Here is a 23,686-nt window from a genome sequence, read left to right as displayed (position 1 = left end):
GCTTTCCTGCAAATGCTGTTGCAAGTGGCACGTGGCACCTGTACAGCTAGACACAAAGTCAAGAGCAGGGTGCTTCTTCCAAATGAATTGTGCCCAAGTGACTGCCTAGAGCCTGTGGCTCCATCTTGATCAGAATAGAAAACCCTAATCTTGCCAATCTCCTTTCCCAGAGAAACAGCCTCCCTGCTTTCCTGGCTTTCTTTCCACTCCTGCTCAGCAAGAGAAGCTTCATCCTTGCCTTTTGTCTCTCCTGGGGACACTGTTGCATTCTGCACGTGCCTCAGCTGCCTCTGCACACTCATCAGTCACGGCAGGGCTGGCACTGCTCAGCGACAGCGCTGGGCGAGGCTCAGACAACGGGAGGACAGAAGGCCAGGACGGGGTCCCCACCCCAAGCCAGACAGTGCTCTCAGCTTTATTTGCACTGTTCCACCAAGGTCGGTGGGTTTCCCTGGGTGCCACTGTCCAGCAAGGGCTCATTTGAAAGTCTGGCTGGCAAAGTGATGTGAATTAGGAGCCTGAAAAAAATCCCCCCCTCTCTTGCTCAGCTGGCACAGGCAGCCTGGCAGCACCCTTAGCAGAGGTGGGGAAGGCACTGAGCTCGTCTTCATGGCTTATCCCTCCTAGGGTACCCCTTTAAATCTGCCACCGGCCAACAAGGCTCTTCCTGGCCTAAGCAGCCACTCTGATCATGGCACTCTACCTTCTTGAGCCTTTCTGGTTGAGCTGTGGTGCCAAACCTTTTTACAGCAGATAAGGTCAAGGAGAAGAGTTTAAGTCTCCTCCAATTTTTCTGTTCTCAAAAATGTGAAAACAGGAAAAGGAGATTCCTGAGCTGAGCAGAAGAAAAGAGAAACCTTATTGTTAGCGTGTGGTGTCCCTGTGAATGGAGGGTGGGTGCTGGTTCTTTGGGAACTGGAGAGAGAAAATCTTCCTATCTACTCATGAATGAAAACATTATTGTTTCATCCAAAACAGAACAGAGAAAACAATGGGTTAATGTCCTTGGTAACAGTCCAGTTTTTTCCATTCGAGCTCATCAAGAGCCATGAGCTTAAGTGTAAAAAGGAGTGATTTTGAAAAATATTTTGAAAACATTTTTGAAAACATTTTGAAAAATACTTGGCCTGCTGCAGGTTGTGACTTCTGCAGAAGCACCTGCCATGCTGTGCACACATAAATAGGCCAAAAACCTGGGGTCTGTGCCCAAGGACTGACAGCCTGCAGCTGGACTCTGAGTTTGCCTGGCTATGCTGGAGAGGCAGTGGAAGTAAGTATAACCCCAAGTGGTATCAAACAAGGAGAAGACAAAACATACAGCAACAACAATTCTAAATACGTGAAAAACCAAGGGATTTAGGCAACTGCTTAAGTGCCCACTTAAAGGCAAGGAGACTACAAAATATACCTGAAGTTACCCTGAAGTGATTTCCTGAGTAGGGATGTTTTCCACTGCCAAGACTAACAATACTGGTATCTTACCTACAAATATAAATTTCCTGTCACTAGAAATCATGTCATTTGCACTGGAATTGGATTATTCCTCAGTTCTGAAGGCAGCAGCTGCTGTTGAATATGCCTTTGACCAGCTTTCAAAAAAGTCAGATCACAGAAAATACTATATACTCAAAGAAGCTCATCTCCCATGGGAAAAAATATTAAGCAGCTTCTGAAAGTAATAAACAGGAAGCCAATTCACTTCTGATTACCAAAAAAGAGATTTCTAATGACAAACACACTGCTATGATATTCAAAACCATCTACGATTAATAATGGACTATTAATCTACTATTGATAATTACAGTATACAAAATAATTGAACTATTGAAATAATAAAACAGATAATGAAAATTTTAAATTTGAGGCATTTCCCCCCCCTAATGATTGGCCCACTGTATCTCCCTGGGAGTTCTTGAGTCAGTGCTTTACCAAAGGTAACATCTGCCTACTCCACTCCATTTCTCTGCTCTGACTTCCACTTTCCATTGTGAGCTGGCCCTTCAGTTTGCTTGCCACCTCCTCCTGTTCTACCCCTGATATCGATCTTAGTGCTCTGATCAAAGAAAAGCCCCTTAGTGCTTCCTCCTTTGCTTGCAGGTTGGTATTTCTGTGTTGGCTGGTGAACCCACCCATAAATCATCATTCATCTGTTTTCTTTGGGACCCATTTCAGCCACACCGGGAATTCACTGCCCCCAGGCTGCTGGAGCTTGTTCTCACATACCATAGCAACACGGAGAACAATTAAAAACCACCAATAAAGGAAACCTCATGAGGATTAGCTTGATCATTCTTCCCCTTTCTCATGTTTACAAAGTGGATTCTCTTTGAGGCAGGATTTGTCCCTTCACATATCATCATCAAATACCTGCACAGAGCACAGGTGATTCTACAATAAAAGCCTCTCACCAAGTCAGCACATGTATCTTCTGGCCATTATTCCATAAACAGGAGGTATTTTTGAATCTTTGAAAGCTTTGGGCTCAGCTCCTTAAGTATTTTTTGCATATTCCTTCCTAGGAAACCTTCTTCATTTGGATCCTTAGCCCAAGCATCTGGTTTTGCTGTTCATCTCTTTCTAATATGACATTATCATTGCTATCTCACTAAAAATAATTTCCGTAACACTTTTTCTTTCTAGTCTGATGTCTGACATCTGCCCCTGCCAAACTACACTGGTCATTAAACTGGCAGCAAGCGCCCTGAAGCTGCAAACACAATGGAGAGCTAAGGTAGAGCAGAAAAGAACCATTTGTTATCAATCCAGGAGCACCAAAACCTCACATGGATTTATGCAAAGCCTTGTGCAGTGGCATTTTAACCAAAACAAGCAATAAAACACGCAGAAAAACACATTTGCCTGATAAAGATTACTTACTAGGTTTGCATTTAAAGGAGACAAGGAGGAATTTAGTGGTCCCTGGACACAGATCAGGCCCAAAAACCCGACTATTGACAAGGAGTTGGCAGGATCTCAGGTTTTGGCATTCATCCAGTACTTTCTAGAACAATGGGCAAAAAGGATAGTCTTGACAACAAGGTATGAAGCTATACAGCAATGAAAACACTTAGTTGTACTTTGTTCTACACAGGAGAGAAATCACAACTTTTTGGCTATAAACATGCAAGAAACATCTGCATCACTTGATCTAGGCCATAGCTCTGTGGACTTGGAGTCATGGCCAACTTTATGGGAAGACACTGATCACAGCCACGCTCACAGCAAATTAGGATGTTACCAACTTGCTGTCGTTTGTCACTTTTCCCTCTGCCCCTGGGGAGGCTGGCCAAGTTCCCCTGAGTGCCACCACAGCCTCGATGGTGCAGAGCCCACAGCACATGGAAACACACTAAGGCCCCAGCTGTCTCACTGACATACTTGAGGCACTTGCACACTGCTGAGCACATTTATGGGAGTGCGGTGTCCAGGGAAAGCATGGCAACAAAAAAGGTGTCCTCTTAACCACTTCTTGATCTGCTTACATGTACCTGAACATGCTCTGTAAATAATCTTCACTTGAAAGAGTTCTGACTAATGGCAAGTACAACTCAAGCTTTAAGCTTGTACAACCTCCTGCTTAAGGGACACTTCCTTCTCACTTGCAGTTAACACACATTATCAGATATTTACTTGACTTGCCATGAGCAAATTTCAGAATTGGTTTGATTGGACAGCACAGATGTGCAAATTTATCCTCAGCCTCCTTGTCTTCTTTTGTGGAGTGTTTTTAATGCTGTTCTAAGGCCATATCTAGTCCCTAATTTATTGGCCCAGCAATATATCCTGGTTCTTACAGTGCAGCTTCCCTGGGAGTGGCAGCAGAGGAAGACCACGAACAGGTCAGCAGTGTTATACACAAAGTGTTATGTGGACTCTCTCCCAGTCTGGCAAAAGGACTGAGTGCTCGTACTGCTCACAATGGTACTCCCACTCCAGCTGTGCTCTTGGAACTGTAACTGCAGAAAGTATGAAGACATTGCCAGGGCCAGTCTGACCAGTTTTTAACACAGTCACAAGCCAAAACACCTAAAAACACCCAGTTTACATGCAGCAGTGTGTTTGGGAAATTCTTATTCACCTCCAAAAGTCAGTTAAGAGAGGGCTTTTCTGACATTGTTTTTGGATAGTCTGTGTGGTTGTACACAGGATTCATGATGTTTAAAATCACAACACAGGCTGTGACAAAGGAGGGTGTTATCTCCAGGTCACCCCACTCTTAACAGGAGTAACTGTAATAAACCATTCTGATAGTTTTAGGTAGTCGCTCAAAATCTATGGGAATTTTTGCTTTTTTTCTCATCAGAAGAGGTCTCAGTCATACCAAGAGACCAAGAGACCAAATCACAAATTTAGCACTGTGGTGGCACAAGCTGCATTCTTGTTTCCAGGCTGAGAGAGTTGGCAGTGGCTGGATCTCTGTTGTCATCACTGGAAACCTTCCCTCCCAAGCAGCAATGACACACATTGGCAGCACATTGCAGTGATCCTACAGCTCCCATTGGCAGAGGAAGACGACATGCATCCAACACTTTTTCAGCAGTAAATGCACTCTAAAGAGCTTAAAAGGGAAGAAAAGCATGGCAGACTTAATTTTATCAGTCAATTTTCCTTTTAGAGAGTTGAAAGTAAAAAAAAAAAAACTCCTCCTTAATTGGGATAGTTCTGGAAGGGACCAGTGAAATAGAGTTACATTTTTAGTAAATGGAGATAGCTGTCCCCTGCTGAGTCACCTTCTGTTTGCACCTGAGCTGAATCATCTCCTGTGCATCTGTTTGTATTTTCTTCTGCCTAATGTAAACAGCAGTTGCTTTTTCTGTCATGATGCTGTGCAAAAGCACACAGCCACAAGAGCAAACAATGATACTCAAAACAGCACTGGGCAGTTGCTGTCTCTAGCCAGATCCAGCTTTGCAGTGATCCCTCTGACAAGAGGTCTCTGTAATACGTGCCTGTGATGCTTCCTCCCAGCTACAGGGCATCATCTCAGCTGCCTGTGCAGACTGCAGATCCACTTCCAAAGGGAAGAGAAGGAGGGATGAGGTCACTGGTGCTCTTTTCTAAGAAATCAGTTTACAAGATGTGTTCCTTCTCCTTAACAGAACTGGAACTCCCTGAGATGCAGAGCATTTGTATCTGACACAAATTCATGGCCTTGCCAAAATGCTTTCATGCCTTTGATCAGCCACAGTGCCCAAAGGATGATGGTAGTTTATATAACAGTTACCCCATGCTGTGTTTATTATATTCAAGGGAAAAAACTGCCCATGGAGACTTCACAAAGGCACTCACAAGCCCAAAATAACAATTGGTGCCACTTTGCTGCAGCCAGTAATGTAACATTAAGGATGCATCTGGCCTGCTGTTTTTGGTGGAGTGATGTACTTTCACATGGCCCATAGGTCATGTCTGGAATGTCCTCAAAATTGCAGTACATCATGGGTGAGCCACACTTATAAAACTGCCCTAATACTGTTTCTAGAGAGAGGATATTACTGCCGAACCACTTCATAGCACCCTTCAACTCAGTACTGGTGGGAACAGACATTCCTTGATGTCAAGAAGGAACGTATGGCCTACAGACAGAATACAAGTTTAACAAACAGAACATATTCAGATTCCACTGACTACTCATTTTTGCAAGGATTTATTGAGTTTGGAACAACACTGGGTATTTTTCACCATGGTGAAACAAGCCTTTGACAGCAGTGTAAGTCAGACCTTGATAAAAAAGTCTCCACAGCAGAAAGTAATAATTGATGAAGTATAAATCATTTTAAGCTATACTGAAACAGGCCCAGCAAGCAAACCATGGGTTGTTGCTGAAACAAATCAGGTAGTCACAGAAATGCAGGTATCTTCAGAAATTCTTGGGATTTGCTGTTTAGCTGTTGCTGTGCCTTTTCAGTGAGGGAAGACAGGCATGCAACAAGCCAAATGCCAACCAGCATGTGATCTTATTCGCTGGATTTGTAACCCTGGTCTGTCCAATGCTTGTGTCCTCCCCTGGGGTCAAGGAGGGCCTTTGTGACAGATTAAGACTGGTCAACTCAGCCACGACCAGCCCTTGAATGGAAAGGAGCAGACTATTATAGGAAGTTTAAGAACGGGGTTTTCCAAAGCAAGGTTCATCACAACGGAAGGCAATCTTCAAAGCTCTCACAATCCTATGGTAATGCCCTGCTGTGCAGACAAACCCTTCCAGCTGAAACACTTTTGGTGGTGAACTGCCCTAGGTACAGTGTCATCTCGTTCAAGGTCAAGAACACTTTCACACAAACAGCAGGGAAGCCATTAAAAACATTCTGTACCTTAAGAACCTTTACAACATGTGGTACCTGCAAAGAGGTGGGTGCCACGCAGTTCCTGGGTTCTGTCATCCTGGTTTCAGGCTCCCAAGCACTGCACATGCGGGGGTCCTGCCCATAAAATGCTGACTGAACGCTGATGGTTGAGTGCCGAGGGCAGTGCAGGCTCAGGTGCTGCCCGTCGCAGGCATAGGCGGTGTGATTCTGCAGGAGCTTCGTTAGGTAACCTAGAAAATATTCAGCTCTGTTACAACTAGCATAGGAAATGACAAGCTCGTTAGATAATAAGAAAACCACAATCAGTCTCCGGAAAGAAAGGGCATTGTAGTCAAGGCTATACGTCTGGCCTCCAGCCACCCAGTTCTCTGAATGGGTCACCCCTTACGTGCTCAGAGCACTCTGGGCTGCAAAACACAAGGTCTCGTGGCAGGGAGTGCGAGCCCTCCCAGCGCTCCAGCAGCAGTAGGATGGGCTGCACGGACAATACGTGGGCTCAGGCCCTTGCCAGTCGTGGCTGCTCACGATCCCAGGGCGTGCCTGCAGCAGTCAGAACGGTGTTACTGGGTTTTCTGCGCCAGGTTCTTGCATTCCAGCTGCCTAAGGTATTCCTTATACGTCTTGTTAAAAGGATGTGCTGCACTTTTGGGCTCGTGGGCAGTTGTGTTTCACACACTCCTAAGTAGAATGGAGGAAAAAAGAACCCCTCACATTTTCTTGTGGCAGCATTTTCTTGCTGTGGCCAAATCAGGGGCTTTTTTGTATCGTTAAAACAAAAATTCATTTTCTCAAAGAAAATACTGAAAAAACATTCACTCCTTTTGATAATTAAAATTTGCCCTTAAAGTAAAATGTCCTATTTAATTTTCACACTTTTGTCCTTCATAAACTTTTCTCAAAGACAAGCGATTTTCAAAAAAGTTTTTAAATAGAAATTTTAGTACTCCAAGCAAAAGATAAGAAATCATGTAATCATAGAATGACTTGGGTTGGAAAGTTCCTTAAAGATCTCCTAATTCCAACCCCCCTGCTACCTTCCACTAGAACAGGTTGCTCAGAGTTCCATCCAGTCTAGCCTTGAACACTTCCAAGGATGGGTCAAACATGTCAGTTCTCTGGCATCTTTTCCAGCTCCAGCTGTGCATCTGGATGACGAAAATCAGCTTTCCTATCAGTTACTAAGTCTGGAGGAAGGAGAAGCCTGCTGCATTGTTATCTTTACTGTTCCCTGTCTGGAGCCCAGGGGAGGACAGGAGTCAGGCAGATGCACCTTCCAGCGCAGCAGAGCTGCACTTGAGTTCCTTAGTGTGAGCACTGCCACTGCAACTAGGACAGAAAAAAAATGCACTCTGGACCTCAAGGAGAGCCATCCAGCAGCAATCACCACAGCTTCTCATGGGTTAAAAAGAATAACCAATCCCACAACCAAAACCATCCCCTACATTTTCTGTGTAATTGAGATCACAAATGATTGAAGTTCCTTGCCAGAGCCCCTCCTCTGTCAGCCTGCTCCTGAGAGATGCTGAGTGCTGCCAGGAGAACGGGCCGAATGCCCAATTGCACCCAAGTGACTTCACTATGGCCAGTGCTGCAGAGGGGCCTCCTGTGGCATTTGCTGAATGCCTTTGGCATCACCATCGTGCCATAAAGGGCCACGGTGTCAGGGTGTTCAGCCCTACATGAGTTGCAGGCACTCAACACCCTCACAGATACCACCCAATATTTTTAATCATTTCAATTCTTCAGGTTTTCAGTTACTTGGGGCCAAGAGTGCTGTATACAAAACAGTCCAGTATTCCCTAAAGAATATCAGCTATGCTGTGATTTGGATGAGTTCCCTGGCATCTTAACTGCTACTCTGATCCTGCAAATTCCTAATCCAGCATCTAAGCACCTTTCTCCAACAATTGCAACTATTCAATCCTTTAAGAAAATGTCTTTATAAAAAACTTGCTCTGATTCTGTAGGAGCAATATGGTTCACTCGTAAAAATGACATTAGATGGACTGGTGAAAATAAGATATCTTGCTCTCCAACCTTCCAAGCAGCTTAAACATGACTCTGCTGTTACTAAAATCCTTGTGTATTTGCACACAATAAGGGATAAAAATAGTAATGGAAACTGCTGAAACCTAATGTTCTCTGATAAGAGGAGTGGTGACATAGTATCTGAATGGCTTGTCTCACACGGCAGACCACGTAAACCTGCATTTTTCATTACTGCACATACAGACACACGTGGAACAGTCAGTCCTTTGCAGCTCACAGCCCATGCTGAGGAAGGACTCCCACTCCAAAAGTCACGATTTCCTCTTACCCTTCTCTGAAAAACTCCAGGTTCTTTCCTGTCCTCATGCTGGCCCTCTCCTCATAGTGGGGCACTGCCTGCCCTGCACTCATCAGTTTCCTCAGCAGCTGCTGCTTCTCCTCCTTTCCTGGGTAGTGTGGCTTGTAGTTGCCCTGGTAGAAGCTTCACCTTCTTGAGACCATGCGTGTCTCTGTGTTGTGACTGGCCTCTGTTCAGAAACAGATCTTCCCAGAGGGAGCAAATTCAGCCAAACAACAATGTAAAGTTGGGGGAAAATCGGGTGTGCTCTCTACCACTAATAACAGCTGTAGTGATCAGGAGTGAGGGTTGAACTCTTCCTGAGGCAGCTTCCTGTCCTCTCCGGTTGTGTTTACTTCATCAATATCAGTTAGCTGTGAATTTGGGGAAAGCTTTCTTTTACTATCTAAATATGGGAGCTGGAGGCTGTTCCTGGACTACAGCAGACCTCCAAGTCCTGGTCCCCTGCATGTCAGAGAAGTCTTCACTAGCTCCAAGATGGCCAAGGAGATTCCCTTTTCCTGAAGAGCAGGGCAGAGGGAGGGCTGGAGCACAACCAGCATGGATGGACTGAGGTTATGGCTCTGTGTTCACTTGGGCTGGGCAATCAGAAGACTTGTGAGTTTTGGGGTTTTTTACCTTGAGAATTGTAACCGGTCCCTATAAAAAAACTTAGATTACTTAATGTTTTAAACCTAATATTGGTTTATTTTCCTTGTTTTCTGGGTTAGGTAATGGAGGGGGAGATGTGGTTCAGCTGCACCAGTTACTTTTCCAAGTGTCATTCTGTAATGAGGAGGACTATAAAGTCCCTCTTTTTTCAGAAATAATAAATGTCACTCTTGAAAGGAATATGAAACTATACCAAAAAAGTTAACTACCATGAGAATTGTCTAAATTAGAAAAGCTTGAAAATACTGCAGTGTCCCAATAACATCTCTACACCTCTGTGTGAAAGCCCCACTAAGCGCTTTCCCATTTATCCAGGACACACATTCCCAAGCAATGTTTGGAGTGCTCTGCATCTGGAATCATGTACGAGACGTTAGAGACTGGCTCAGAAGTTAAGCCTAAAGCACACAGGCACAAAAAAATCCTATTATTTGGAGGCCAGAAGGTATCGTCCCACCCAACTGTCTGTCTAACCCAGACTACTCCCTCATTGTAATCTTTTACTGAGACTCAAAACACCAGTACAGAATCCAAGCGTAATCCTTTCTTCCAGAATTAGCCAAATTAGTCACAGCATCCACTGTGTTGACAAAGAGCTTCAACTAAAAAAACATAGCACCAAAGAACCACACAAAACGCTGAGGCTGAGCAGCTGAACAAAGCCTTACTGATCACTTTTTACTGAAAAGGAGAAACAATAAATTATTTTAAAAATGACTGACCAAAAAATAAAAAACTGGCATAGGAGAATAAATAGATACTTCTTTGTATGAAAAAGAATTCTTAAGGGGTTATAGCTTCTCATACTTAACCACTTGCTCCTGGCATAATCACTTTGAATAGCAACGATAAGGGTAGAAGTTGACCTGAAGGTATGGAAATTCAATTTTTTTTTCTGTTTAAAAACACTGAAACTCTAGGAACTTAGAAAGTTCTGTGTATGTTCGAGCTCCCCAGATACAAGGATCAAGGAGAAGAGCATTTCAGGCTGTGAGCCCAATGCCCCCAGCACACACTAAAAGCAATCTAAGCATTGGCTCAGGTAATGTCTTTTGGGTAAGAGAGCAGCTTTGCAATGCAGTATTTTTAGAGGCTGAAGCTGAGTAGTCCACAAGCTGTGAAGGTTCTCAGAACTGGGCCTTCATACACAGATTTAGTAACATCAGCTCCTGTGTATCATTCAATTTAGTTTAATTAGCACAGAAATTTGCTAGCTCATTTTAAAGACATACCAATCTATTTCAGATCAAAATAGATAGAAATAGCACACGTATTGTTGTGGGACTCCCAGAAGGCTAATCCATCCGGTAAATCTCCATCAGCTCCCACAGTTCTGTGAAGAATTGTGCCAACACTCATTAAAAATACACAGCTTGGTATTAAAAAGCCAGCTTGGTGAATTTGAAGGAAGCTATTTCATGCAGTGATAGCAGAATAGTTAATAAACTCTACTACAAACACCATTAGAAGCACGACTCTGATATTGCTTGGTGTTTGGGATCCAGCTGCAGTACTTCTCCAGCAATATTTTCTCCATTGGTTTGTGAAGGAAGCACTGAGGAGAAATTAACTCCTGAATTTCAGCCCCAATCCCATCTGCCATACCATCTGCTGGTCTCGATGCAACTATGCCACAGATCATGCTGTGGCAGGGTTACTCTGTCCACAGGGACAAGGATCTCTTGGCATTCCCTTTCACCTGGCTGTCTGTAAATTCTGCCTGTGGCAGCTCTTTTTTAGGATTAGTAATTGAGGAAAGGAAAATGTTACCCAGGAAAGAGACTGTTTCTAAAATTCATTACATTATGTTTCTTGCTTCATCATTTTATTATTTTTTTATCTAAGTGCCATGTGAACATTCTGTTTGACTCACTCCATGTCGCAATCTTTAATCAGTAAGAAATACACTTAGACAGAAGCATTGTTTATTCTTCTTGCTGTTCAGAAATCAGCACAATTAGATTTATTCAGCACATGCACATAAAAATCTGTAATTCCTTAATATATGCCTTCTTGCATGTCACCAATCTGATTTAATTTCCCTCCATGCCTTATTTTTTTCAGTGTGCCTTTTTCCACTGTTCCTCTCAACCCCTTGCTCTCTTGCTAGTGACTACCATCCTACCAGCTTCAAATTTTCACTTGTACTGCAGAGATAGCATGAAAAGTTGGTTTTCTGTGCAAGGAAAATGTTTTTCATATAATCACTCTATTTTTTGTATTATCTAAATCTTTTTTTAAGCAAGGATAGATGTTTACTTGGAAAAACTAGGCATAATCTAGTTTCACTAATAAGATAGTGACCACAAAACCCCATTCCTTTTCCAAATGCCTGCTTTGGTTTCAGAGCACTCAAAGTTGTTGCTTTTCTTAGAGTCGGTCCTTGAGACTTTTCAGGTGCCCATATCTAAAGGAGATGAAGCTTATGAGATCTTGACTTCTGTCCATCTGCCATTCCTTTACTCAACACCTTTTAAGCACAATGGCCAGTTTCAAACCAGAGGGGTGCAGGGCTCAAAGAAATAAAGGTCCTAAAAGTTTCATGGAAATTGAAGCCTGAGCTGCCACTTTCAATTCAGTGTCAATGACTAAGGCTGCAAGTGAATTGGCAGCTGGAGAGACAGGATGGTTACCGTGGAGAGCCATCAGCCTGATGCCAGTGGAGCAGTTTGTTTCCACTGGCCTCACTGACAGATGAAGGATTAAGTATGCAGGAAGAAAATGCTTAAGTTGGTAGTGAGGATGCTTTTGGGGTAGTATGGCAATCAAAGCAGTGGTCAAGATATCAGTCACATTTTCCATGAACTGTTTTATCCACATGTATGCTTTCCTAAGGAGGTTGTCTTCATTTTTCCCCCTCATGGATCATAACCATCTTACTGAATCTAATTCCCACTGTGTGTTAAATCTGAGGGTCAAATTAAGCAAGAGCTCGATTCTACTTAAGCCAGAGAAAAGGCCAGGCAACCAGCAGATAATTCAGTGCAAAACCTCATTCACACTCAAGTTTAAACAGGGTTTATTCAGAGAGCAGCAGCACACACAAGAAGCCAAGCTGTGAGCTCTTCCTAGAAAAAGAAAGCCAAGCCATCATGAATAAAGAACAGACCTGTAACTTTTTGGTCCCAGTTTCTCCAGGAACCACACAAGCTCTTCCTCTCAGTGCCACTCAGCTCAGACTTGCAGTTCAGTGAGTTACATTTTTTGCAGAGTGGGAAAGCCCATGAATCCTGAACTTACACACTGCATGCCTATTCTGTTTCTCACTTCCTCCCACAGGTGTTCTCTGTCTTTCATAGCTACACTTTCCCATTCCCTTGTGTTGTCTCCTAGGAGTTTATTGTATCCCAATAGCTTTCTGAGGAAATTGGATCGATCCCTATGCACTCCTGTTTTCTCTCTTGCTTTCTGTTTTTATTTCCTTCTTGTGTCAGGAAGAGACAAACTGTTCTTGATCCCCAAAATCTTGGGTCTGTAGTAAACTCCACCCTATAGTCAGTTATATTTCTCTCAGCTATTCCATGAAGCCAGAATGGCAAACACTTGTCCTGGGACCTAATATGGAACTACTCCAGTAGAAAAGGAAGATTTTCTCCATCCCATCGAAAGAAGCTGACAAGAGGCATGGGTTAGGGGAGACTTTAAAGCTCTTTTCTGCCCTTGCCAAAAATCCTCCTTTTAACTGGAGACAGAGTAGCCTCTTCTAGTGCCATTGACAAGAAGAAACAAGAGAAAGGCTCTGTGGGCAGCAACTGTTTCTGGAGACAGAATGAGAGACTCTATATGCTCAAAGACAAAAAACTTCTAATATTCCCAAAGACTGCAAGTAGGAGAACCTCAGGGGCTAGAGGAAAATGTTTGTCTGAAAACTCAGATTTATGATCATGAACCTTCATGTTCATTTTTCCCCAAGAGAGCCAGGGGGCTGTTCATTGCCACCTCAGAAAACAAAACAGAGGTTTTGATTTGCAAAGAAAACTCTGACTCAAGATTTGCTTTTTTTTTTTGTATCCCCACTTATATTTGCCATTCAGAAAAAAAATCAGAAAATCTGAAAAGATCAGAAAAAATCAGAAATCTGGCAGCTCACAGATTTGCAGTGCTATGATGGTTTATAGTACAGTAAGTCCAAGCTGGAAATGCAAAAATACACTCCCCACTTCACTCTCAGCACTTGATGATTTTCTTTATACCAACATTTCTTTGTCCTCTACTCAGTTCTATCCCAAAGAAATGAAAAGTTAAAAAACTGCAAAACTATTCTGAAAGAATAATTCTTGTCTTCCTATCCAAGATTAAATACAATGAAGAAAAATAAACAGATATTTGTGGGTTTGAGACCCTCATCCAAAGCCAGTGAAATCCTTGGGAATCCTTCCAGTGACCATAGGCTTTCAATTAGGTCTTATATATGAGTGATGTTTTAAAATTAATTCTAAATTAAGAGCCAAACCTCACTGGTATTTAATTTGTTGCCAGAAGCCACACAATAGACCTTTGAAGCAAAACTCCTAAAATGCCTAGAAATTCAGATTAAATGACTCACCAATGCTGAACAAATAAGGCGCAACCACGCCTCCTTCTGCTCTTCAGCTCCCTTAAGACACTATTTTCTCTGTGTTGGGTAATATATCAAAATATTTCAATTTTAATTGTAGATTATGGCTGGCAGATGACAGAATTCTCCTAAGTGTTGACTGGTCAGACAGTGCCTTCTCTGTCTGGGGACACTTCCAACAAAAGCTGAGTATTTATCTGGAACAAGCCTGTAGTCCCTTTCTCTAATAAAGGTGAGACTGGAAGCTCTGCCTCTACTGGGAAGGATATCAGCAGCAGATGGAACAGGAATGCACAGGGGAGCTAATCCCTGCTATTTATTTTGAATAAAAATAGCTTATGGTGTGTCAGGTGCCAGCAGTCTGCCTAGGGAGAACAGAGAGAGTTCTGCCCCAAACTTCCTGCCCCAAAGTTGTGAGAATCTGATAGACTCAAATGTGTTGGTCTCTGAGTAGTGGAGCTCAGGAACTTAAGTTTTGTGTCTCATGTCTGCATGCCCCAACATCTGTAGGGGCAAGGGCATTAGTTCATTTCGGAAGAGCTTTGGGGGCAGCAGCCCTTCTTGGGGATGAAGACCTAGCTTACTGTAAAGGCCGCATAAATTGTGTAAGAACTTGACAGGACCAAAGCTTTTACTTCTCTAACAAGGATAACTAAATCTCATCAGTGGATTTAACAAAAAATATTAGCACACCTGAAATGTGGTTTCATAAGTTACACTTCCTCAGAAAGGCAAAAAGAACTGCAGGAAAAAGCCTGAAACAAAACCTTGGGTCTCAGCACCATGATCTAAACTAAAATCTCTGTTCTGACACACACCTCTTTATTCCACAGAACAAATCCCAGACCAAAGCCCACTTCACTCAGAGAAACTTTAAACCAGACTTTGAGGTTTAACTCACACATTACTGAAATGAAACACATTTCTAAAATGAAATGCTTTTCTTTAAATAAAGCAATGAACACTTGACTTTTACAAGGCAGTATTGAGAAGATGCATCATTGCATCACTCCTTCTAGCACTCCTTTAAACATCGTGGTTGAAGGACATGCTACAATTGCCACAGTGAGTCAACAGAACTGACTCAAGAAAATTTGTATAGGATTTTATCTGACCAAAAGAAAGCCAACAGAAAAACCTCTGCATCATTGTGGTTGGTAGTGATTGATCCTGCCACGTTACTACAAACAAAGCATTTGCTCAAAGCATTTGTTTACTTTCCTTTTACCTGGGGGAATCTGGGATGGGTGAATGTCACAGAACTTAATGGAAACTTTTAATGTAGAAAGGTCACAGGAGCAGATTATATTTCTTGGATGAACTGGTTTGCTTTTTCATTAGAGCCACTTGTTTCTGTGGCTGGGTCAGGAGACCAAGTCTACGGAGTTAAAGCAATGCTCAGTTCGGTCTGAACTTTTGGAAGAAAAGACAAAAAACTTGACACCAGTGGACAGAGATTAAAAGGTTCTACCCCTAAGCAGCGTCTGCTTTCTGTTAACATCCAGAAAGTCATTCCTCACCCCAGTTATGCAATCACAATTACTTCATTTTTGATCTTCAGTTACAGCCACATTTCTTGAAAGCTGCCCAGAAAACCTGGCTGGGACTCAGGTAAAGAAAGGGAGACTGAGTGCTGAGTGAGCCAAGGAGGCGAGGTCAAGCCTGAGCTCAGAGCAGCAAGGAGAACAGAAAAAGAAGGAAGTAGCATAAAAAGGGGGTGAATGGACGTTCCTCGGTTTTGCCAGAGAGAAGGAGTTTGTTCCCAGATGGATAAGGGGTCAGTTCACTTTGTCAGCAGACAGGGAAAAGGTGGGAGGAGGAGTGGGGACAGAATGGAGAGCTGAGGCCTTTTCCCACTGCCAGCATGGAGAGCAAGGGGATGAGAGGAGCTGAGGAGCAGTGATCCCTGCTGCTGGGAAGGTGCCCACAAAATGCCACCATCCCCAGCCAAGCCAGCTCTCTCTCAGAAGCTGGGCTTTCTATAGCACCAGGACACCTAGAGTGTGAAATACTGGAAAGTTTGCTGGGTTTTCCAGCTCCTTGTTTGGCCTGTTTTGGGAACCAGTCCTTGAACATAAAGGAAACATGAATGAGGAAATGGCTGTCATGAAGCCCTGATGGATGTCCTGAAAAATGGCTCTTCTGATGGTGTCCTGAGAGCCCAGGGTGTTCAGAGACTGGAGAACCAGCAAAATTCACAGCAGTCCCCTGGAATGGGACCTGATCCAAAAGATGACAGCTACTAGTGATCACTGAGAAAATAAATAAATATTTTAGTTAAAAGGTGTGTTTTGAAGAACAGGCATAAGGGGAAGAAAATTCTGTAGTTGTAGGATGACCCTCATATTCAGGAAGGTCTAAGGAAAGAACTGTGGATTAAATGTCTCTTCTCCCAGACCTTCAGCTTTCAGTTTAAATTTGGGCATGAATACTTGGATTCCACTTTGAAAAATTAATCACACTGAGGACTGCAGACCTCAGAGCACATCTCCACTTTCAGTAACTAATGGAACTAATAAATATAGATTCATGGAATCATTAAGGTTGGAAAAGACCTGCAAGATCATCAAGTCCAACCTTTAAATTTCTTGTTTGTTGCTTCAAGCTGCTAGAGAAACATAGATTATGCAGATCTTTATTGTGTCAACATTACTTCCAATAAGATAAACTATTGAGTTGTTCTCACAGGGTTGAATTTTGAACTGCTGCTGGTGTTTTATTTCAGAACAAACTCATCTTGAGGCTGCTGTTACAGAGCTTGTAATTCTTTAACAGAATTAAACAGCCTGAGGATGGCACTGCAGGATGTCATCTCACCTCTGCCAGCTCCTGGTCCACAGCACCTGCTTTTGAAGCAGCTAAAAACTTCTGCCTATGCTCTGTGTACATTTTTTTAGAAGGTTACAGTAACATTTTAGTCTTTTCTGTCATTCTGGATTAGATCTCCATGTTAAAATTAAAATGTGAGCAGAATTTGTTCAGGCCTGGGAACTTCCCAGTCTGGTAGGAATTCTGGAATCTGCTTTCCTTTTCTACATTTTATTTACTAAAACGTCTGCATGTCATGTTTAATACTGATCTCTGGGGTGAGATAGCTTTTTTCTCTGGTCATCCTACCTATTTGGAAAGCTCAGTGCACAATGAATACTGAAGACAGATGTACTTCTGAAATTGATCTTGGATAACCTTATCTAAATAACATCATTTAAAAAATGAACAGACTTTTATGAGAGGAACTTTCCTACATAAAGATATAATTTTTAACTCAGTGGCTAGTTGAAAAGGAAAATTTGAACATTTGTTTTATGTTATTGCGGAGAACCACCATGTGATTCCAAAACTAACATCCCAAACCAGCAGTTAAGCAAAAAAAAAACCCACCAAAGAATGAGACAGCAAGCATTTAAAAGCCTTTCACATGTGAAATGAATTTAATATGAGAAATATAGCTTATCCAAGTACGTCATTCTGATCTTTATATTTCATGGCTGCTTGCTTAGAAATTTTCAGGATTGTAGAGCCGAACACAATTTGAAAAATTACAAATTGTCTTTTTCTGTTGCTGAGGAAATAGTTTCTACAGAACCATGATCATCATATTGAACTGTATCAACACGAACTATATTAAAATGCATAACATCACATATTGGCTATTAATTATATATTAACTTTGTTCCCGTGCACTCGACTGGCTTTTGGGAAGTTGTGCTCTGTTCAATACGGGGAGGGTTTGCTTCCTGCCCTAGGGACAGTTCCTTAAGCTTCCAACTGCCGGGAGTATGCTGTGCTGACTGTGACACATAGAAAGGAGAGAAACAGCTCTTTTAAATAACTTTCTAACAGCAGTGGGATGTCCTGGAGCACCAGAAAAGTTACAAGAGTGCAGTTTTCACAAACAAAAAATAGAGATTGCTTCCTCATCTTGATGGAAACAAGGATGTTTTCCCAGTTCCTGCAGTCACTTCACTTTGCAGTGATGCAGCACCTTCCCAGAGATTTGTGATTCCTGGGCGACAGCTGGTGCCTCTGCTCTCTGGGAAGGGACTGCCCTCATCCACTCCTCTCATGCTACGAGGCTTCCCTCCTAGCAGAGAGAAGTGCAGCACTTGTTCGCTCCCTCAGGGCCCGACTCCAAGTCTCCAGGAGAAAGTGGGAACCTTTCCAGGGACTTCCACGCACTTTTGGTCAGGCCCTGGCCGCTCCACGCCCAGCGTTCCCACCGCGCAGCGACAGCTCGGCTCCTCGCGTCCCTTCCCACCTGGCCCCTCTGGAAGCCCTTAACCCTCTCCTCTTTCCTGCCTTCTCCACGGCACATCGGGCCCGCGCTGCCCGGGGTGCAGGCCCGGGACACGGCCCCGCAGAGGGGTTACGGCACCCGGAGCGCCCCGGGGAACCCGCGGCTCCGTGCGGCGCTCCGGCCGGCAGCCCGCGGCCCCTGCCCTGGACGTGGCCGTTCCCCTCGGGGCATTGCGGGGGCTGACAGCCCCCGCCAGAGCCTGCCCGCGGCGTGTCCTGTCCGCCTCCGCTCGGCCCCTCGGGGCTCCGCTGCCCCCCGCACCCGGGAGCCCGCCGCTCGGTGCCCGCCCCGTACCTGAGAAGTCGGCGAGAGCCGCGACCTCCGCCCCGCACACAAGGACCACGCAGGAGAGGAGGCGGAGGAGCCGCCCGGGCTCTACCTGTGCGCGGCGTGGCTGCTGCCCCGCATCCCCGTCCCTCATGGTGCGGGAGCGGGCGGCTCGGGGCGGGGGGGCAGCCCCGCCGCTTCACATGGTGCAGCCGGTCCCGGCCGGCGGTGCGGCCCCCCCGGGCCGCCGGCGCCCTCGGGGCTGCCCTTGCCCCGCGTGGGAGGAGGAGGAGGGGGCGGAGAAGGGCGGAGCAGCCCTGCCAGCGGCCGCGGCGGGAGCGGGTCCAGCCGGCGCGGGCACTCGGGACGCGGGGGCGGCGGGGAAGGGACGGGAAGGGACGGGAAGGGACGCGGGCTCCTGGCGGCGCCGTGCCGGGCACTGCCCTCGGCGCACATCGTGCGGCCGGGCTGACTCAGAGCCGGCTGCACCTCGCCCGCCCTCCCCAGCTCTCCCCACCCCTCGCCGGGCCGTTCGCGCCTCCCTCCCGATCAAGAGGCTCTGTTTCACCGTCTCCCCCCTCAGTCTTGCTTGGCAATGTTTGGAGGATTGTCTCAGACTAACACACACAGCGACTCGTGACCACATTTTCCCACTTGTGTTTTTCCCGAGACAGGTGCAAGGTGCTCCCCATCGCTCCCTGTCCCCGCAGCCCAACTTCCCTGCTTTCCCTACTCCAGGCGCCCTCGGCTCTCGTGCCAGACCCTGCCCAGTCTGCTGCTCCAGCCCCGCTCCTGCCCTTACACCTGGGCTCACGGGTCTCTGAGCTGTACCTACGCCTGGCAGGATCTCTGGAAGAGGGATTTCAGTGGGCAAACAGCACTGACTCTGCCATGTTGCAAAAGGACCACCTCTGTTTCCTCACACTGGCGGTGCGTGACACCACCTTACCGCAGCCCCGGGGCTTGACGACTCCAGTTCAGCGTGCCTTGAGTTTGAAGTGTGTAGGCTTGGTTTAAAGCTTTCACTGTAAAGTGAGGAAAAATCTTGAAGTTACTTTGAGAGACTTCAAGTTGTTCCCTGAAATCTTTTGTGATACAGAAAAGTGAACCAGTGAGAAGTTCAAACAAATGGTTATTACTACCTGCTAAACTACCTTCCAATGTAATTTGTTGCTGCTTTTAAGGTATGAGGGACTCAAGGGAATAAATCAGGACAGCTCCCAGTTCCTGTAAGAGCTGTCCTTAGGAAAGAGAGCTTAGAACCAACACTGGAAATGGGGCACAAAAGCATCTTTTTTCCTGGGGCTGTGGGTAAACATGAATATCCAGCTGTTTACATCCCACCATGCATGATCACACTGACCCCACGAGTGAGTCGGTGAAAGATTATGGAACCAAACTAATTGTGTTAAATCTATTCCTCTCCTCCTGCTCCAACTGAAGTTGGATTTGAATTTCCCAAGTTTGGCACCTCTTTTCAGAGGTTACACTGAACTTTGACCAACTTGGTCTTCATGTTTGAATCTGAATCCACTTTTGTTCCTCACCCTCTCCCTCTTCACACAAAGAAAAACAACTGGGTAACACATATATTAGCCTATGCTTCCTTAGTCTTGGGCAGATAAGAGCAAAACAGGTTTCACATGAACCTGTCTGAGGTCAGGGACATTCCATCAAGTGTTACTGAACTCAGATAAATGGGATCAAAGATGCCGAAATAACAGTTATAAAATCACTCTGAAACATCTGCAACTGCAAACACAGATGGGGAGAGAGAACAGTAGCTCTGCAGGTGAAGCCCTTGCTTCTGGCTGCTTCAGATAAGGACAGTGTTTGCCTCTGAACTCATCCAGTTACCCTCTGCCTTCCAGATGGGGAACTGGAAGGAGACTTATGGGAGTCTCCCTCTACTACCCTCCTTTTTTCCCTTGACCTGGCCTTACCTGATCATTCAATCTGACACTTCCTGCACTTGCTGTCTCAGCTCAGTCCCACCGAAGGCAGAGATGAATGCTGGGGAACAAGTAGCACAGATTTTAACAGAGAAAGCATTTGGAGGCCATACTTGGATCCTCTAGAAAGGTGTTCAGATAATTAGGGTGAACTTAGCTGTCTATCCCAACTTCCTAGCTGCTATAACCTCGTATTTGCCATAACTTCAGGTGAGTGCAGAGCACCTGTGGCTTCAGGCTGCCAAACCACCACTCCCTATACAGCCAAAGGAGAGATATCTCATATTCAGGCCACCTGCTACAGCTCTAACAGGAAGTGTTTCACCTCCTTCGCTCACATCTGCTCATTACTCCCTGGAGTAGATGTCAATAATGACCACTCAGTCTGTTGTGAGTGACTGAGTAGACAATAGATCTGTGGCAAGTACACAATCAATGCAGAAGAATATATAAAGCATCAAAAATAACTGGGAAGTATCCCATACTTGTGCTTGAAAGGCTTTGAATCAGGTCTGCCAGGGCTGTTGCCTGATGAGCACTTGTGAATCTTCTCTTCCCAGTGAGATAACATAGCTTTTTTTCTAGCCTGGTCGTGCTGTAAGCAAGAGACCATCCCCAAGTGCAAGAATGAGCCTGGTATGCTTTTGGCACTCTGCAGGTATAACCCAAAGGCAAAGACAGTTTCCAAGTGGAATGACTGAACTGGGAGAGGTTCAAAAGGTAGGTAACCTCCAGGGAGGTGAAGCAGTGACGGTTGAATGACAGCACGAGAGGCAGCTGGGTGCTCCTGCTTGTAGACATCTGCCTTCAAGGGAAGCCTTCCTATGAAGGAGGAAAGCTTATGGACACTGTGGCTGACAGGAACTGAATGGCATTTATATATCTATCTCTATCTATATCTATATCTATATCATCTATATCTATATAGTGGGGTTTTTGTCTTTTCCCTCTGAATGAGGGCTACTTTGCTATTCAAAATTAACCTAAAACCAAGTAATCTAAAATATAAAAAGTTGTCTTCCAAATCTCTGCTATTCCCTGTGATGGGTAGTGCTTAAATAGTAAACCTGGAGACAGCAGTGTAAAACACAAAGGCAGGAAGGGAGAAAGTGTTTACCATGATGTGATGTGCAGAATGCGTCTCTTTGCTACAGCCTTGGAAGCAGCTCCTAGAAGCTGGCAATACTCAGTTGCTGGAAGACAATATAAGTAATCCAGACATGTTTAGCATGTAGAATTACAGAATCTCAGCCTTGTCCTTTCCTCACAAACAACAGGAATTAGATTCCTTTTTTTTCCCAAAGAAAAAAATCACGCGAAAGTCCAGAAGTTAGAATCCAGGAGAGATATCACATCTGTTTCAGACAGTTTCTCTCTTTTTGACTTGGGGAGAAAATAAATGATTTCACAGTGCCAAAAATGCAGGATTTGTGTTGTTACATGGAAGCTTTGCAAAAGCAAAGCCAAAATCTGAGCACTTAACTTCTTTTTTTTCCATATTATTAATTTTTCCCTGAACTTCACTCCAACTGCCAATTCAAGACTCATATCAAGTTTAGTGTATGGAAATGCCAATAAAACTAGTGTGTCAGTTAAGAAGTAAACAATGTGAAATAAAATAAAGTGAATGTGAAAAAAACAATGTGAAAGAAAATAGATGGTTGAGTTAGATGGCCTAAAATTTTCTATTAGTGAAAAAAATCACTAGATCTATTGTAGAATAACAAAAATTGTCAGAAAAATATCTCAGAAATACTTTTTCCCACACACACACACACACACACACACACACACACACGTCTGTGTGTACACTTCCCAGCACTATACCCCCTACTGCTTTTTCTTCCTGCTTTGTCCCATATATTTTTTTAAGAGCTGATATTTGTCATTTTCATTTTATTCTCCCAGAATAAAGTTTCCAAGAAGTTCCCTAATGTTCTTTTTGACTTTTGAGGATTAACACAAAACAAAACAATTAAGAACAAAACCCCAAGTTTTTCCACATTTTTAAAAGTTTTATATTCCTGCATTCTGACACGGACAGAATCTACAGAACAGTTCAAACAACTGGGTTGCTATCCTCTCTCTGTTCCTATGGAAATGAGTGTCAGACCACTTAAAACAAAGCACATACTTTACAGTAATGATTGTATGGTGATTATTTAAAATAACAGAGTGCATTTTTCCCAATCCAGCCTCTATTTCTATGGATACAAGCTGAAAATAGTTGTAGAGAAGCTTGTTCCACATTTTTTTCTAGTTCTAAATGTGTTTTGGATGCTGTAAGTTCTCACAAGGTACTATGGGTATGAAGATCTAACAAGATCTTCAAGTGTACTGTAATTTGAACTTGAGAGGACCAATTCAGTGAGCCAGAGTTAGGAAACACTCTTGTGTGTGTAAATAGAAATTTGAATGAATACTGAGTGCAGTACTCCGCACAGCAGGTTTAGAAGGAGGGGAAATATTTGCTGTTTTCTGCTATTTTTTGACTCGTTTCAGAGAGAGCAAACTCAGCTAAACAAGTTTTGAGCTTTGTGCTCATGATCTGCTCCTTGGCCAAACTAATCATAACACCACAGAGACCCTGACCACTTCACAAGACAGAAGATGTGACCCATGAAGTTTGTAAAGCCAATCTCCTCACATTTCATTTGGAATGAAACCTCAGTCCATTTCCTCACCAGGCACAGCAGAAAGTCCCCACTCCTCACCCTCCTGAACGCTGCCAGTCTCGCTGGCACTTCTCCTCTACACAGATTATTTTTTCTAGCAGTGCACCTGGCACTTGTATAGACATGAACTAAGAGGCATGTCCCATCTTACATAGCTTACTGCTGGAAACAAGAGAAAACATGACCTAAGGTGGAGGCAGAACAAATGCACCAAGGAAAAGGTCCTGGTTTTGTTGTTCTTGCCCTCTTAAAGCACCCAAGTTGTCCCTGGTCACTTCCTGACATGATGCTTCAAAGACACACTGGGAAAGACTAGGTGTCTTGCCTCTCAGTTTAGGAAGGACATTAGGACACAGCTGCTGGGTGGACCGTGGTCTTGGAAATCAACCTCTTTGTGAAAGTGCTTCATTATGGTTTTATGAGCCTGCCTTTGATGGGTTGTTTTCACTGTTCCCCTTTAATAAGTATTTAAGCTAAGATTTTCCGAAATGACTAATGATTATGTACTTGAAATTCAAGACTGAAGCTTTTTAAAGCCACAGAATCAATGTCAAAACACTGAAAAAACTGTGGCTTTTCCAAGAGCCTTGAAAAAATCAGGATTCAGGGTCTCTCAAGTTAGGTATGTAAAGGCATA

The 23,686-nt window shown here is 44.1% G+C and overlaps 1 protein-coding gene and 1 long non-coding RNA gene across 3 annotated transcripts in view; one reads left to right on the top strand and one right to left on the bottom strand.

Annotated features, from left to right (window-relative positions):
* EVA1C (eva-1 homolog C) overlaps window positions 1–18,845 on the bottom strand; it is a 31,636-nt gene extending 12,791 nt beyond the window's left edge. The window contains exons 1-3 of one of the 2 annotated variants that reach the window (XM_068182775.1): window positions 18,450–18,845; window positions 6,336–6,532; window positions 2,878–3,001 (exon numbers count right to left, since the gene is read on the bottom strand). In XM_068182775.1, the coding sequence (XP_068038876.1) occupies window positions 2,878–3,001; window positions 6,336–6,532; window positions 18,450–18,576 (448 nt within the window). In that variant the 5' untranslated portion in view covers window positions 18,577–18,845. The remainder of the gene's footprint in view (window positions 1–2,877; window positions 3,002–6,335; window positions 6,533–18,449) is intronic. The other variant, XM_068182774.1, reaches the window with a different exon arrangement.
* On the top strand, window positions 1,357–5,560 carry LOC137469744 (uncharacterized). Its single transcript, XR_010996669.1, has 3 exons — window positions 1,357–1,934; window positions 2,641–2,731; window positions 3,797–5,560. It is a non-coding gene; the product is annotated as an uncharacterized lncRNA (long non-coding RNA).
* Window positions 18,846–23,686: the final 4,841 nt, after the last annotated feature.

This window comes from Anomalospiza imberbis, chromosome 2 (genome assembly GCF_031753505.1).
Source record: "Anomalospiza imberbis isolate Cuckoo-Finch-1a 21T00152 chromosome 2, ASM3175350v1, whole genome shotgun sequence".
Taxonomy (NCBI): domain Eukaryota; kingdom Metazoa; phylum Chordata; class Aves; order Passeriformes; family Viduidae; genus Anomalospiza; species Anomalospiza imberbis.
Note: the sequence above shows the minus strand (reverse complement) of the source record. Positions and strands in the feature narration are given on the sequence as shown.